The 14,833-nt window shown below is 46.3% G+C and overlaps 1 protein-coding gene across 1 annotated transcript in view; it reads right to left on the reverse strand.

Annotated features, from left to right (window-relative positions):
* Positions 1 to 14,588, reverse strand: part of LOC143984337 (putative E3 ubiquitin-protein ligase makorin-1) — a 51,841-nt gene extending 37,253 nt beyond the window's left edge. Inside the window, exons 1-3 of the mRNA XM_077484577.1 lie at positions 14,444 to 14,588; positions 11,433 to 11,552; positions 9,213 to 9,445 (exon numbers count right to left, since the gene is read on the reverse strand). Of these exons, the coding sequence (XP_077340703.1) occupies positions 9,213 to 9,445; positions 11,433 to 11,552; positions 14,444 to 14,490 (400 nt within the window). The 5' untranslated portion in view covers positions 14,491 to 14,588. The remainder of the gene's footprint in view (positions 1 to 9,212; positions 9,446 to 11,432; positions 11,553 to 14,443) is intronic.
* Between the last annotated feature and the right edge of the window lie 245 nt (positions 14,589 to 14,833).

Here is a 14,833-nt window from a genome sequence, read left to right on the forward strand (position 1 = left end):
GTGACACACCTAATTCTACACCTTCATTCCTCTCAGAGCAGGTTTCAGAGAGGACTGAAGGTCTAGTGGGGTTGGAGATGCCAGCTGATGAGGAGCAAGGAGAGGTCCGCTTTGTTCTTTGGTGTGGGTCTTTGAGGTACGCTTGCCAACGAGCTGCATGGCAGGTCAACATATGTCTGGTTAAGCATGTGGCGCCCAAGCAGCTGATGTTTTGGCCATGTGAGATACGCTTGAGACATATGTTGCAAATAGCAGCGGTGCGATCTGATGCACTCGTCTCAAAAAAGGCCCACACCAAAGAACTTTTAGAATAACGCGCAGAGGCAGCGCTCTGCACAGGCGGAGCTCTGCGGTGTGATTCAATCGGTGTGCTGCCCCTAAGCTGGCCCCCGGAGGGCATCCTGCCTCGTTGGACATGTGCCTCCTCCCTCCTTCCAGGCACCCACGTGGAGTCAGTGCCCTCATCATCCCCTCCCTCTTCATCGCTGTAGCAAACCTGGCAGTATGCTGCAGCTTGTGGAATATGACTGCCAGATTGCTGTCCTTCTTGAGCATCCCCTCTCTCTGCGCTCACGCTACTGCCTTCCTCTAGCTGAGTGTCATCATCAGAGCCCACCAAACACTGGGCATCCTCCTGGAGCATGTACCCAACACTGTGCTCAAAGAGTTCAGGAGACTCCTCAGGAGGACGTGGTGGGTCTAGGGAAGGAGTCACTGATGACGACATTGAGAGGAGGGAAGACGATGCGTTGGCAGCTGCTTTGCTAGTACCCTGAGACTGGGTGAGAGAGGATGAAGAGGGCTTGGTCATCCACTCTACCAAGTCGTTGGCATGTTGCGGTTCAACATGTCCAGCTGCCGAAAAAAAAAGGACAAGCATGTCCCATGGCCACGTGCTGATGACAATGCACCGCGTCCACGACCAGCACTGTTGTCTCTAGACACAGAGCCTGCTTGCCCTCTTTTATCGGCTCGCACCTGTCTGCCTCTCCTTGCTGGCCTTCCAGACATGGTAATGGCCTGAAGGGAGTTGGGTAAAACAGCAGTTGGGTAGTTTATATTGTGCTGGAGGCACATAACACCCACTAACTCCTGCAGATGCCTTTTTTTATATAACACCAGAGATAAAGGGGTATATACAGATGTATACTGTGCTGGAGGCACACACAATTTCCAATAACTCCTGCAGATGGCAATTGGGCTCAAATAGAGAACAGCTATGTAGGTGGATTATAGCGGTATGTACTGGGTACAGAGCACGCACTATCTCCTAACACTACTGACTGCAAGCTCTATCATTAAAGATAGATCACTAGCTATATAGGTGAGGTGAATATAGTGGTGTATACTGCGGTCAGGGCACAGACAATAACCACTACACAACAGCAAGATAGGAAGTCAGCCAAAAAACGATCGGTGTGTACTGTGTTGAAGGTACACAGAACACCCACTGCTTCAGATGCCAACACACTACACGAGGCCGCCTCAATGGCGGCCTTATATAGTGTGGGGCGTGCACTACACAGCCTAAGCTATGATTGGCCACAGGCATCCTGCCTGTGGCCAATCATGGCTCTCCTCGCTGCAATTGGCCAAGCATGCGGGGTCACAGTGCATGCTTGGCCAATCATGAGCCAGCAATGCACTGCGCCATCGCAGTGCATTGTGGGCCGTGAGCGCCACGCGAATTTTGACGCGAACGGACCAAGTGTTCGGATTTCGCCGAACAGCCAATGTTCGAGTCGAACGTACGTTGAACACGAAGCTCATCCCTAGTCAGGAGTTTTATCAGGTCTTGCACTATAACTGCCTAGGTAAATCTGGAACTTTGAGGATTCCTATAATGCCCTCCTTCACAATCCTGAAACTTAAGTGATGATATGCGTAGATTAGGGTATACCGATTCCCATTGAGCTACCACAGCCTCTGCTAGAGCATGCCTTTACCAGGTGACCAACCTGTCCAGTTTGAACCGGGGGGGGGGGGGGGGGTCCACATGCAGGATCCCCAACCAGGTCCGAAACACCCAAAGTGCAGGTGCTCCTCATGGGTCAAGACAGTGCTAGCTTAGGAAGTCTGTAACTTTATGTTCTTGCCAGGACAAGATAAGATCTACCTCCCCTCCAAGGAGAGATTTCTGGTTCCTCCTTTATAGTTGTAGGTCACATTGACTAAATTCAGAAATAACTCTCCAGCTAGATATAGTCTCAATGCCACAGACAGCCAAACTGGAGATTTTTTTTATCCTCCTCTAGCTGCTGACTTATTAAAAGACACTTATCTGTCCAGGGATCTAGTGCTGTCCTTAACCAAACATGTTCTTCAGGTCTCCAATGCCAGCATCTTTACTATGGGAAGTCCACTTTGAGTCCTAGCAGCATCACAGTCAGCTTCTTACTGCTCAAGTACAAGCAGAGTTTTGTGAAAGGTACCACAGCATTCTGGGAGGTCTCTCTAGATACCTGTTCCACCCTCCTTGAGAAGACTTCCTTTAGTTTTAAAGCTCTAAGTTGCCACATTCAGAAGCACCCCCTGGTGTTCATTTTAAGCATAGCCTGCCCTGGGCTGCTAGGTCAGAAGCCTGAGGCCTATCCCAGGGACATCTGGCTGCTAGGCTGTCTGAGGCCTATTCAGAAGCAGCACAGGGTTGGGACTGCAGGATTGGAGTCCAACCAAGTGTAACAGTTCTGCTGGATGGGGGAACAAGTTGTGGTGGGAGGTAGAGGGGAAGCTGCCGCCACTAAAGGACCATCCACCTTGTTACCGGAAACCGCGGAGTAAGCTGAAGCAAGTACCTGAGCAAACTTCTCACCAACCAGGGACAGTGAAGAAGTGGGAAAACTTCAGCAAGTGCCAAGCCAGGGACCCAGCAGGACAGCAGAGGTGATGCTTGAAGAGCATCTTTAAGTGCCAAGCCAGGGAAGAAGCTCGAGAAAGATATTGAGTAACTGAAGTGGAAGAGCTCAAGGGATCCAGTGGCGATTGGGTCTGAGAGTCTAATAAGAGAACTTGCAACAAGTGAATGAAAACCTACAATGAAACTGTAGTGTGCAAGGAGAACCATCTGTATTACTAATAGTCAAGTACAATATTAGTGACGGTAAGGTTTGTTGCCATAGGAGACAGCAGTTCCATCTATACAGAAGTGGTGTCCAGCTGGAGGCCTTCTACTGTATAGCTGTCTACCTATAGAAGTCCGAGTCTGTCAATTGTCATTGCATCTACTTAAGAGTGTCCTGGCCCTACCCCTCTCACAGTTAAATATTTGCATTCAAAAAGTGTCTGGCGCCCATCACTTCAGCTTGCATTACACCCACTATGCCTTGTAACCCACTCTACACAGAAGGATGTCAGCTCTCCCTGACAGTCACCATTAGACCTCTAGAGGTCCAGAACCTCACTACAAAAGCATGGATACATTAAAGGATGGGAAAACTGGAGTTAGTACTTACCGGTAACTCCTTTTCCGGTGGTCTTCCAGGACAGCCCTTGAGAGATGGAGCTCCTCCCATCGACACAGGAAACACATTGCCACAGTTCAAAAGGCGGTCCCTCAGGTCCCTGGTCAGTCATTCACCAAGAACCGAAGGATGGAACTGAAAAACATATAAACCATAACAGGTAATAACATTAGTACATCACTACAATCAAATAAAGGGTGGGATCGTGCTGTCCTGGAAGACCACCGGAAAAGGAGTTACCGGTAAGTACTAACTCCAGTTTTCCCAAGTGTTCTTCCAGGACAGCCCTTGAGAGGATCCCCAAGTACTTACCAGATTAGGGGGGGACCACGGCCTGGAGGACTTTCCTCCCAAAGGCCTGATCCTGACTAGACATTAAGTCCAGTCGGTAATGCCTTGTAAAGGTGGAAAAGCTTGACCATGTGGCTGCTTTACATACCTGCTCCGGGGTGGCACCAGCTCTTTCTGCCCAGGATGCAGACAACACTCTTGTTGAGTGAGCTTTAACACCCTCAGGAGGATCTCTATTCAAGGCCTTATACCCCTCTGCTATAGCTAGCCTAATCCATCTAGCTATGGTTACTTTTGAAGCTTTCTGTCCCCTACGCTGTCCGGAAAAAAGGACAAAAAGGGAGTCTGAGATTCTGAATGGATTTGTTATTTTAAGATATTCTAGAATACACCTCCTCACATCCAATAAATGAAAACGTTCCTCTTTCTCATTTGCTGCATTTTGACAAAATGAAGGGAGGACAATATCTTGGGACCTATGGAAGCTAGATGCTACCTTTGGTAAGAACCCAGGGTCTGTCTTTAGAATGACTCTGTCTTCTAGGATCTGTAGGAATGGTTCCCTGATGGAAAGTGCTTGGATTTCACTGACCCTACGGGCTGAAGTGATTGCCACCAGGAGAACTGTCTTAAAGGTAATAAGCCTTAGGGAGGCCTCTGAGATAGGCTCAAAGGGTGACCCCAAGAAAGCTTTTAGCACAACTGCTAAATCCCAGGATGGGACTTTTGTGATTCTGACTGGCTTGCGTCTAGCGACTGCCTTACAGAATCTAGCGACAAAAGGATTTTCCTGTAAGCGTTCATCTAGATATACACTTAAGGCAGCTATCTGTACTTTAATAGTACTTAGGGTTAAACCCTTGTTTACACCTTCCTGTAAAAACTGTAGAATATTAGCCGTATTTATGTCCCGGCCATTCAGCCAGCTATTGAATTTTTTCCAGACTTTTTTGTAAATAGCTCTCGTGACTGGTTTGCGACTCTGTAGTAAGGTCGCAATTACCTCGTCTGACAGGCCCTTACTCCTTAAGATTTCCTCCTCAGTAACCACGCTGACAGCTTCAGTGTGGCGACCTGCGGATGGTAAAGAGGTCCCTGCGACAGGAGGTCCTGTCTGTAGGGAAGTCTTAGAGGCGGACAGTCTGTCAATTGTAGCAACGTTGTGAACCACGGTCTCCTGGGCCAAAAAGGTGCTACTAGAATCAAACAGGTTTTTTCCTTGAGGAATCTTGCTAGGACCCTCGGAATGAGATGAAGAGGGGGAAATGCATACGCCAGACTGAAAGTCCATGGAGTTTGCAAGGCATCTACCGCCAGGGGTTGATCTCCTGGGTTTAGCGAGAAAAAATTGGGAACCTTTGCATTTTTCTTGCTCGCAAAAAGGTCTACCTCTGGTTCTCCCCAGTGAGCTGTTATGAGATTGAATGCCTCTGGGTGTAAGGACCATTCTTGGTTCGAAATCCTCTGTCGACTCAAGAAGTCCGCCTTGTTGTTCAGCTCCCCTTTCAGGTGAACTGCAGAAATGGATTCCAGATTGGCTTCTGCCCACTGGAGAATGCGTCTGGCTACCAACATCAAACGAGGACTTCTGGTTCCTCCTTGTTTGTTTATGTATGCTACAGCCGTCGTATTGTCTGAACGGACTTGTAGATGGTGACCCTGTATTGCGGGGTGGAAAGCTAGAACAGCTCTCAGGATTGCTGTTAGTTCTTTCCAATTGGAAGAGAAACATTTCTCCTCCGGGGTCCACTTGTCCTGGACCCAGCTTGAACCTAGGTGGGCTCCCCAGCCCCAACTGCTCGCATCCGTTGTTAGTGTTGAAGTGATAGGAAGGACCCAATGAACCCCTTTGTTTAGGTTCTCCCTGTCCTTCCACCACCAGAGGGAGCGTTTTACCCTTGAGGGGATCGATACCTCCTCCTCCAGATCTCTGCCTTTTAATTGTTCTAACAGAAAACCCTGAAGTTCTCTTTGATGGAACCTGGCCCATTGTACGGCTGGAATGGCTGCCGTCATAAGACCTAAGACCGACATTACTTCCCTCACCGTACACTTGGGGCTGCATTGAAGAAAAGATATTCTCTGCCACAGATTCAAAATCTTTTCTTCCGGCAGTATAATTTTCTGATCTACAGACTTGATCCAGTACCCCAGATACAGGATCTCCTGTGTTGGGGTTGTCTTGGATTTCTCCTGACTGACAATCCACCCTAATCGACTCAGACTGAGTTGAGTCAATTCTAGGTCCTGAGAAAGACGACTCTCTGAGTGGGCTGTTAGGAGCAGATCGTCTAGGTAGGGGATAATTGAGACTGATTGAAGCCTCAGAGGAACTAAAGCCTCTCCGAGAACCTTGGTAAAGATTCTCGGAGAGGATGATAGACCGAAGGGAAGTGCTCTGCACTGAAAGTGGTAAACCTTTGTGTCTATCTGCACTGCCATCCGAAGGAATTTCTGGCATTCCTCCCTTATTGGAATGTGCAGATAAGCATCCCTTAGGTCCAGGGTTGCCATAAATGTCTCTTTCTGCAGGAGATTCTTTATGGAATAAATGGACTCCATCCGAAATCTCTTGTAACGGATGGAGCGATTCAGTGGACGGAGGTTCATAATTAGTCTGAATCTCCCTGACGGTTTTCTTACCACAAAGATGTGCGAGTAAAAACCGTCCCCTTGTTCCTGAATAGGGACTGGTGTCAATACTTCTTGATCTACCATTTCCCCTATTAGTAAAGGTAAGGCCCTGGCCTTTTCTGAGTGACTTGGAAGCTTTGTCACCAGAAACTTGGAAGGAGGGTTGCTGTGAAATTCCAGCGCATGACCCCTTTTTATTATGTTTAAGACAAACTCGTTCGAGGTTGTCTCTTCCCATTGAGGAAGAAATTTGCTTAATCTTCCTCCCACAGGAACCCTGACGTCACTGGGGTTTGGGATCCTGATTGGGGCGGCTAAACAGTATGCCCCCTTTTCCTTTCCCTTTATGTCCCGACCAATGTTTTTTGGGGGTTGAACTCTTCTCTGATTTAGAGGGTTCCTTAAAGGGACGAAAAATTTTTCTTTGAAAATTTTTCTTTTTTGCAGGAAAGGTTTTCTTTTTGTCCGCCGTCCTTTCTAAGGCGGAGTCTAATTCAGGCCCGAAGACTAAGTCTCCTGTAAAAGGGACGCTGCACAGGCGGGTTTTAGACGCCGTGTCTCCCCCCCAGGTTTTCATCCATACTGACCTCCTTGCTGCCACTGAAAGTGCTGCAGATTTAGCCGTAAATTTAACGGAGTCCGTGGAGGCGTCAGAGATGAAACTGGTGGCCTTAAAAAGCATAGGGAAAGATTTCAAAAGCTCCCCCCTAGGAGTGCCTGCCTTTAAGTGTTCTTGTAGTTGCGATAACCAGAACTCCAGGTTTCTAGCTACACAGGAAGTGGCTAGAGCTGGTTTTAAGCCTGCCATAGAGGCATCCCAGGCCCTCTTTAAGACAATGTCTGTTCTCCTGTCCATGGGATCTTTCAGGTGGCCCATATCCTCAAAGGCCAGATCAGCCTGCTTTGAGATTTTGGACAGAGGGGCGTCTAGTTTTGGATTTTTATTCCAGACCGCCTCTGGGCTCTCATCAAAAGGGAACCTTCTCTTAAGGGATTTAGGAAAGAAAACCTTGTCTGGTTCAGACCACTCCTTAAGGACAAGGTCAGAAAGCACCTTATGTATAGGAAAAACCCTTGCTTTCTTTTTCCCCAGAGCCTCATACATTTGATCATGTCTGGATAACTGAGTTTCTTCCTCCTCAATTTCCAGCGTATCATAGATAGCCCCCATTAGCTCATCTACTTCCTCGAGAGATAATCTATATTTTGAGGCTTTAGATGCTGCTTGATCCTCTTCCTGACCCGAGTCAGTGTCAGAGGATTCGGGGCTAATCAACGTGGGGCTAGGCTCCCTGACCATACGGGGCTCCCCTGAGCTGGGTGTTGTAAGGCATGGTGAGGATGAGATTATAGTTGTTTTACTCGTGGAGGCAGCTGCAGCTGATCCCACGTCAGTGATTAACTCCCGGAGGGACTTAAAGGTCGACGCCATTTCCTCTTTAAAGGAGCCCAAAAACTTTGCTAAAGGGGAATCTGCCTCAGATTTAAGCAAGCTTGCAATGCATTGCTTGCATAGGGCTTTGTTAGAGCCAGAGGACAACCTATTCCCACAATTAGGACACTTTTTGCGGCCTGTCTTGTCTTCCCTTGGCATCTCTTTAGCCTGAAAATAAGAAGACAAAGGATTTCTTAGCGTCAGAACCATGTCCCTCTTAGAATCACCACTAACAAACAACCTCACTGTGAGTAAACCGCCACCGTGGGGTACTACAGGGCCCAGCCTACAAACACCACCACTCCACCAGAGTAATAGCATGCCCAGCAGCCTACCTGGGTTTGGCTGGTGCCTGTCTCCGCCGGAGTATCCTGGGGAATAGCCTCCATGGTCCCCCTCTGACGCTCCGAATCCCGCCGCTAATCCGGTATAGCTGGACGCTGGTCGGGCTTTACAGGCACAGCGCTGGCTCTCCCTCTCCTCCTTGTACCCTTAGAGACCCGGAACCGGAAGTCTCGGCACGCAGTGATGACGCGGTTCCGCCGGAAGTGAACGCTCGGCGTCTCCGACCCCCTGCAACGAGGAGGGAAGATGGAAGGTTCCACTCACCACTCCTGGGGGAAACCGGCGTCATTCTGCCCCTGGCCACCTCGGCACTGGAAGGAGGAGGGTAACGGGTCTGCTCCGGTTCAGCTGGACGGTACCCGAGCCAAAGAAAAAAAAGGTATGGACCCAAACTGCAGCCATAAACCAGGACCCGGTCCCTTAGGCTTGCAGGTTCTCAGGCAGCCCCTGAGAGGGGCCTCCAGGTTCCTGGCAACATGTTCCTCCGACGGAGGAAACACAAATGACTGACCAGGGACCTGAGGGACCGCCTTTTGAACTGTGGCAATGTGTTTCCTGTGTCGATGGGAGGAGCTCCATCTCTCAAGGGCTGTCCTGGAAGAACACTTGGGAAAGTTTGCTTTGAATATTAAGAACAAATTAAATAGCCTTGGCCCTCAGATGCTGCACAATATTGCTTTGATGGCATACTAGCCATTTTATGGTCATGGAGAACAGCCGCAGGCACTGACATGAGGGTGTCCTTGCATAGTCTCCAACAAGCACTCCAGTTCTTGCAAAACAATTATGCTCACCTCTACATTTCCGATTAGGACATATTGAACAAGCTTAAGCAATTGTAATCAGAACACCAGAGGGACTATGTGGGGGAACAGCAATAAAGAGCATCTTGTTGCAAGATTTGATCAAACCAGAATCTCCACATACCCTGACCATCGATAAGCTCCCTGAAAGTTACTGTTAACATACCTTTTCAGTGTAGAAAGTGGGGGTGCTCAGTGCAAAAGTGAACCCCCCCCCCCTTACGCGCAACACTAATTTGTTACCTGCATTCCTAGGTATAAATTCAGCAGCAAGAGCCCAGTTTTCTGTGGGTGACTGGATAGATCTTGTCCGGCTTTCTGAACCAGGTGCGTGCAAGGGAGAAAAAGATGGCTCAGAGCCCCTTCGTCCAGTAGATGGTTCACTGACATGTGGAACAATGCAGGGCTCAGAAACTCTGCGGCCAGAGTGGTAGTGAGAAGCATCAAAAGGCAGATAAGTTGTTGTGTGCTGGAAACTGCAGTAACAAGATAAAATATTAAATTTTAGTCAAACTCAGCAAAACCTTGTCAGAAGGGGAACCAATATATATATATATATATATATATATATATATATATATATATATATATATATATATATATATATATATATATATATATATATATACATATACACACACACACACCAAAGTCTGTCATGTTTTCCCATGCCAGCATAAGAAGCTTACACTTAAACCATTCCCAGCCTATGCGCACTTTAGCAGTAAGGTAGGGTTTTGGGGATACTGTATGTGACCATGCCTCATGATGCAATATAAAATGACAAAGCATGGCCTAAAAATTGGAGTTCATAGACAACCTGCTAGTCTGCCACCCCTGTGCTTTGAAATGCCATCTTCTGAAAAAAAAAAAAAAAAAACCCACACTCCCATACACCTGTTTGTTGATGTGCTTTTTGTGGAATTAACCCCTTTAGGCTTGGTTCACACTGGTGTGACATGGGAACCCTGTAAATCCAGTGCAGGTTCCTGCATTGCACGCTGGTTCACACTGTGGTCTGCAAACCGCTACAGGTGTCAATATAAAAAAAAAAAAAAAGAAGGGTTGCAGAGCGAACCGAAAGGCATGGGTGTGAACACCCATGTGATCCGATTCCAGTGCAGACCAAAATAAGGGTCCTGCACCATTTTGATGTGAATGTGATTTCAGACAGTTTGTATGGTATGACTTAACACCACTGTCACCTTGTGGCCATTTATTGGCATTTTTGTGCTACTTTTGGATTTTGTATTTACATGCACTTTATACCTGTTCAGCGACTGTTTTTTATTGAGCTCACCATTTTTAAATTGAATAAATACGATCGGTAAAGGCTACATTTAGATCACTTTTGCTTTATTCATATTGGGGGTTCCTTGCTGCTGGAGCTTTTCAAGTAACCTGCCCGCTGGACTGGCTCAGCAACTTTCTGCCCTATGAATAGTAAAGTGCATCTACCCACCAGAACATTAAGTGGTTCATTGGATTTTATAGTTTCATGCTGTTGGAAGTGTTTCATCGGACCACATCCTGTCCTCATCCATGGATTGATGTTGCTGGAAGGATCAGTCACTTTGAATTTTATATAATATTTGAAGATCTCCATCATGTGGTGGCCTCACATCTCCCTCTTTGTCTGTATATCAACTGATTGCATAGCGTACAGACTCATTTTTGTGCGTCAACATTTTTATATATTTTCTGTTTACATTTGAGGTGTTGCGATTTGCGCCTTTTAGGTGTTCAGCTTGCAGCCATGCGCTATTTTATGTGTGTGCGCTGATTGCCTCTATTGTTAGTTTGTATGACTGAAATCACAACGCATGCGATCTGCACCACAATGAGATGAGAATCAACTAGTGTGAACTGGGACTTGGGGTCCACGTACACTGGATTAAAACCCGCTGCTTCTAGAAGAGTTGATGTTTTGCCTGTAAAAGCAGCTAAATGTTATCTTATGTGTCCATGCACATTTGGTCATTTAGGAGGCATATTTTAAAGCTCGACAGTTAAAGCAAAAAATAAAAATAAAATAAAAAACACCCTTCTGCTGTGTTTGAGGGCATGGTATATGCATGCTTCAAAAAGATAAACAAAAAACACTTGAGCCCATACATTATCCACTGGGAAGCACCAACTAGTGTCAGAGGGTACTATATAGCCCAACCGGTTTATTTTATTGGAATTGTAGGTTAAAAGTGGATTCAGACAAAATGATTAAATACAATACAGAATCTTTTACATGGGTTTGGGGGGGGGGGGGTAGGTGTTAATCCCATCACCTGTACATCGCTCACCCCCTTGTGGCTTGTAAAGATTGGCAAATCTGGGCTTCCGACATGAATTTAACCTCCATTAAGCCGCTTTTGCATCACACACACACACACACACTAACTATATAAAAAAATTGTGAACAGAAGCCATATACAGCAATCCTTAAAAAAAATAATTTGAACACCATACCTGCACTTGTTTCCATAGCTACAGAAGCCATTTTGAAAATGCCGGCAGAGTGGAGCAGGCTTCCTTTCGTGGGAGAAGTGGCAGTTCTCGCCCCAACGACAAACACCCCTGAGGAATGCTCTGTGGAATGAGCAGAAATAGTCAGACTAAAAGAAAAAAAAGTTTAAAGTTGTAGAGAACATGTTTTAGCAGCTCTCCCAGTAGTTTATGGAATTTCCCTCGGAGAGGGAAAACACACACACTAATTGAAGGCTTTCAGACTAGACAGTTCATCTGGCAGCAAAGATGTGCAAACTGGTACCTCTAAGGTTACCCGACAAGCAAGACTACATTGGGAAAGTTTACCCTGAACTGTATAACAGGCCCAGAAATGCTTTTGGGACAGCCCAACAATGTAGCTGAAGGTGTCAGGAGAGAATCAACCCCTGAAGCGGTTCTTGGGTTAAAATGGACAGGCTTCATATACAGGCTAGAACCAGGTACCACTGACCATCTTCCACTCCCATCACATTTGCACACATTTTGGCAGAGTGTACCCAAATGAGGTCAAAGCCCCTAGGTTCTGATGGTCTCCCAGTTACTTGGGAAAGACCATAAGTGTTCCAGCAGCATTATAAGCTACTTACAGGAAAAAAAAACAAAAAAAAAAAAAAAAAACAGAGTTGTGGTGAGTGCTTCTCAGACACACATTTAGATAAAGCCTTGCATTTTAATCAATCAATGAATGCAAGGCTCCGATTGGCCCAGGTGGGTCCTTTCCACTGCATCCAAAGGAATCCCAGTATTTATTAAATAATTTGTTAAAGTAGAACTTTACCCTAAACAACTTGATAAAATAATAATGTTCTTTTGCAAGGAACATATATTCCACATTAATAATTGGGCTACCAAATTGAGTGCGCAGTAAATTGCCTCCAGCATTGCTCCTGTTTCTTCCTGCTGGAGATTGCCATTTTGCTGAAAGCCAGATCCCCTGAACAGCAGTAAATCTTTAGGCTTTTAGCAGATTAGCCTCTACAAATTCAGCACAATGCCTAAAAATAAAGCAACTGAGCACGTGCAGAGTGAGGCGAGACAGTATTACTGGATTTTAAACATATGCATTCATTTTTAATGTTTTACATAGATATAGGTGCCAGCCCAAAGGGATTTAGCAGGACTTTGCTAAAGTTCCACTTTATATTAAAAAATATAAATAGCAAAAGAGTCTTAAAAAGGGGTTGTAAACCCTTGTTTTTCCCCCGGGGGGGGGGGGGAACCCCACACACACACACACACATCTCACTGACCAGCCCCCCAGCCAACCTCCTAGAAACAGGCGACTCATTTTCACCGCAGTGGAGCAGCGCCAGACTGCAATATACCTGCAGCTTAAATCCACGTGAATTTTAGGAGGAAAGAAGCTGCGGTCAAGAACATGCAGAGAATTAGAAGGGGGGGGGGGGGGGGGCGGGGGATGGGGAACCACACACACACCCCATGCACCCACCACCCATTTTTACCCCCTTGTGAAATTGTCTCTCTCCTCCCCCCACCCGTATGCCAGTCACCTCCTCTAAGGCCCAAACTTAAAAGAGGAATGCAGGTAGCTAAGTGGGGTCAGCATGCTCTGTTCCTGCAGCAAAACATTCAAATATTGTGCATTTCATGTTTAAGGTCCCATGTACACTAGAGGTTTTAAACACTGCTGCTAAGGGACGTAATTTCCTCCCATGCCTATAAACGCTCTGCCATGGTAGCCTGTTGGTCCATGCACACAAAGGCATTTAGAGCAGTGTTTATCAATTCCAGCCCTCAAGGTGCATCAACAGGTCTTGTTTTCAGGCTTTCCATTACTTTGCACAGGTGATTTGATCAGTTTCAGTGCCTTAGTAATTACCACAGCAGTTTCACTCAAGGGAAATCCTTGTTGGTGAGCCATGAGGACTGCAATTGAGAAACACTGATTCAGAGGATTTAAGAGGCAGAAATAAAACCCAAACACCAGCACATCCAGTGGCAGCACTTTGGCAGGGAAAAAATAAAACAGCCCGCCAATGCAATACACTAAGTATGCATGAAACTTTTAGAAGTAGGGGGGGGACAAAGAAGATATACATACAGATTGATTACAGGGCCATTAGGTAGTGAATTTTTGGATATCATGTAGCGTCACTTTAAATTGCAATTTTATCATGATAATAGAATTTTATATGGTAAAAGGTATATTACTATAGAGTGATTCTGTTCTATAAAAGCAACATACCTAAGCAGAGTGTCCAAAGAAATTTGACAATGTATCGAAGGTTTGGTTGGACGGACAGCAATCTTTCAATAGCCTAATGAGTTTAGGTTATCTACATGGTGGTGGGATGTGGATCTAGGAGGATCTCTAATACTTGCACTACCGTTGGGGCCATTAGGGGGATTGCCTGCTCCATGAGGGTGGAGTGTCCACGGGGTGGTGACCTTGCAGTTATGCTTTTTTTTACGTTTCCCCATCCTGTATGGTGAGGTAGTTTACTTTTTGTATTAACAATAATAAAAAGAAAGAAAATACAAAAATCTATCAGTTTCAGATACCAGGAGGATCACCTGGCAGTCCAAGTTTTAAATATACTAACCCCCCCCCTTTACATAAAAACTGGCACTCACTATACGAATTAACCAGCTGCCTGCACAGTTCAACCCTTCAGCCCAAATTTGTGCCTGAACTCAGATCTGAAACAGAGCCAGAGATGCACCTTGCGCAATGGGCTCTGCAGCCACCTAGGAGATGTGTGAACCAGCTCCATTGAGAGCCTGTCATCTCCTGTCAAGCAAATTGGATGCAGAGAAAATCCACATCCAATTCACAAGAGCGTGAACCCAGCTGAACTGATCACGCGCACTATGGATTCACCAGCTGCACAGTTCAACCTTTCAAACTGTGATCACGTTGCGCCCAGATATGGACCAGAAAGGAGTGGACAGAGTTTTCAGCAGAGAGCCTTCCTAAGGAAAGTAGCAACAGTCACATAGTGTGTACTTACCTGCATGGGGCTCTATGGCCCGCTCCTCTGCCGCTCGCTGTAGCCATTGCCTTCAGACAATGCACACACCCCGTCTCTATTAGGCCGTCCTACCCAAAAAGCACTCTCTATCCTTCCCTCCTCCCGATAGGCTGCTTATGAGCCTCACCAGCAGGGGGCTCCCTTTACAACCACTAATTAATTTCCTCCGCCCTCCTGACTAATCACAGACATATGTGTCCAATCTACATAGACTCTCACACGCAACGTTAAGCCCCATACACGCTATTAGATTTTCTGCAGATGTTTGTCTTCAGATTTACCAAAACCATGTAATATGAGGTCAAACCTTAGGAGTTTCAATTTGTATGCAACCAGGCAGGCGCTTGCACTACATGGTTTTGGTAAATC

This window comes from Lithobates pipiens, unplaced genomic scaffold, assembly GCF_037356315.1.
Source record: "Lithobates pipiens isolate NorthernLeopardFrog02 unplaced genomic scaffold, aLitPip1_a1.2 Scaffold_16, whole genome shotgun sequence".
Taxonomy (NCBI): Eukaryota; Metazoa; Chordata; class Amphibia; order Anura; family Ranidae; genus Lithobates; species Lithobates pipiens.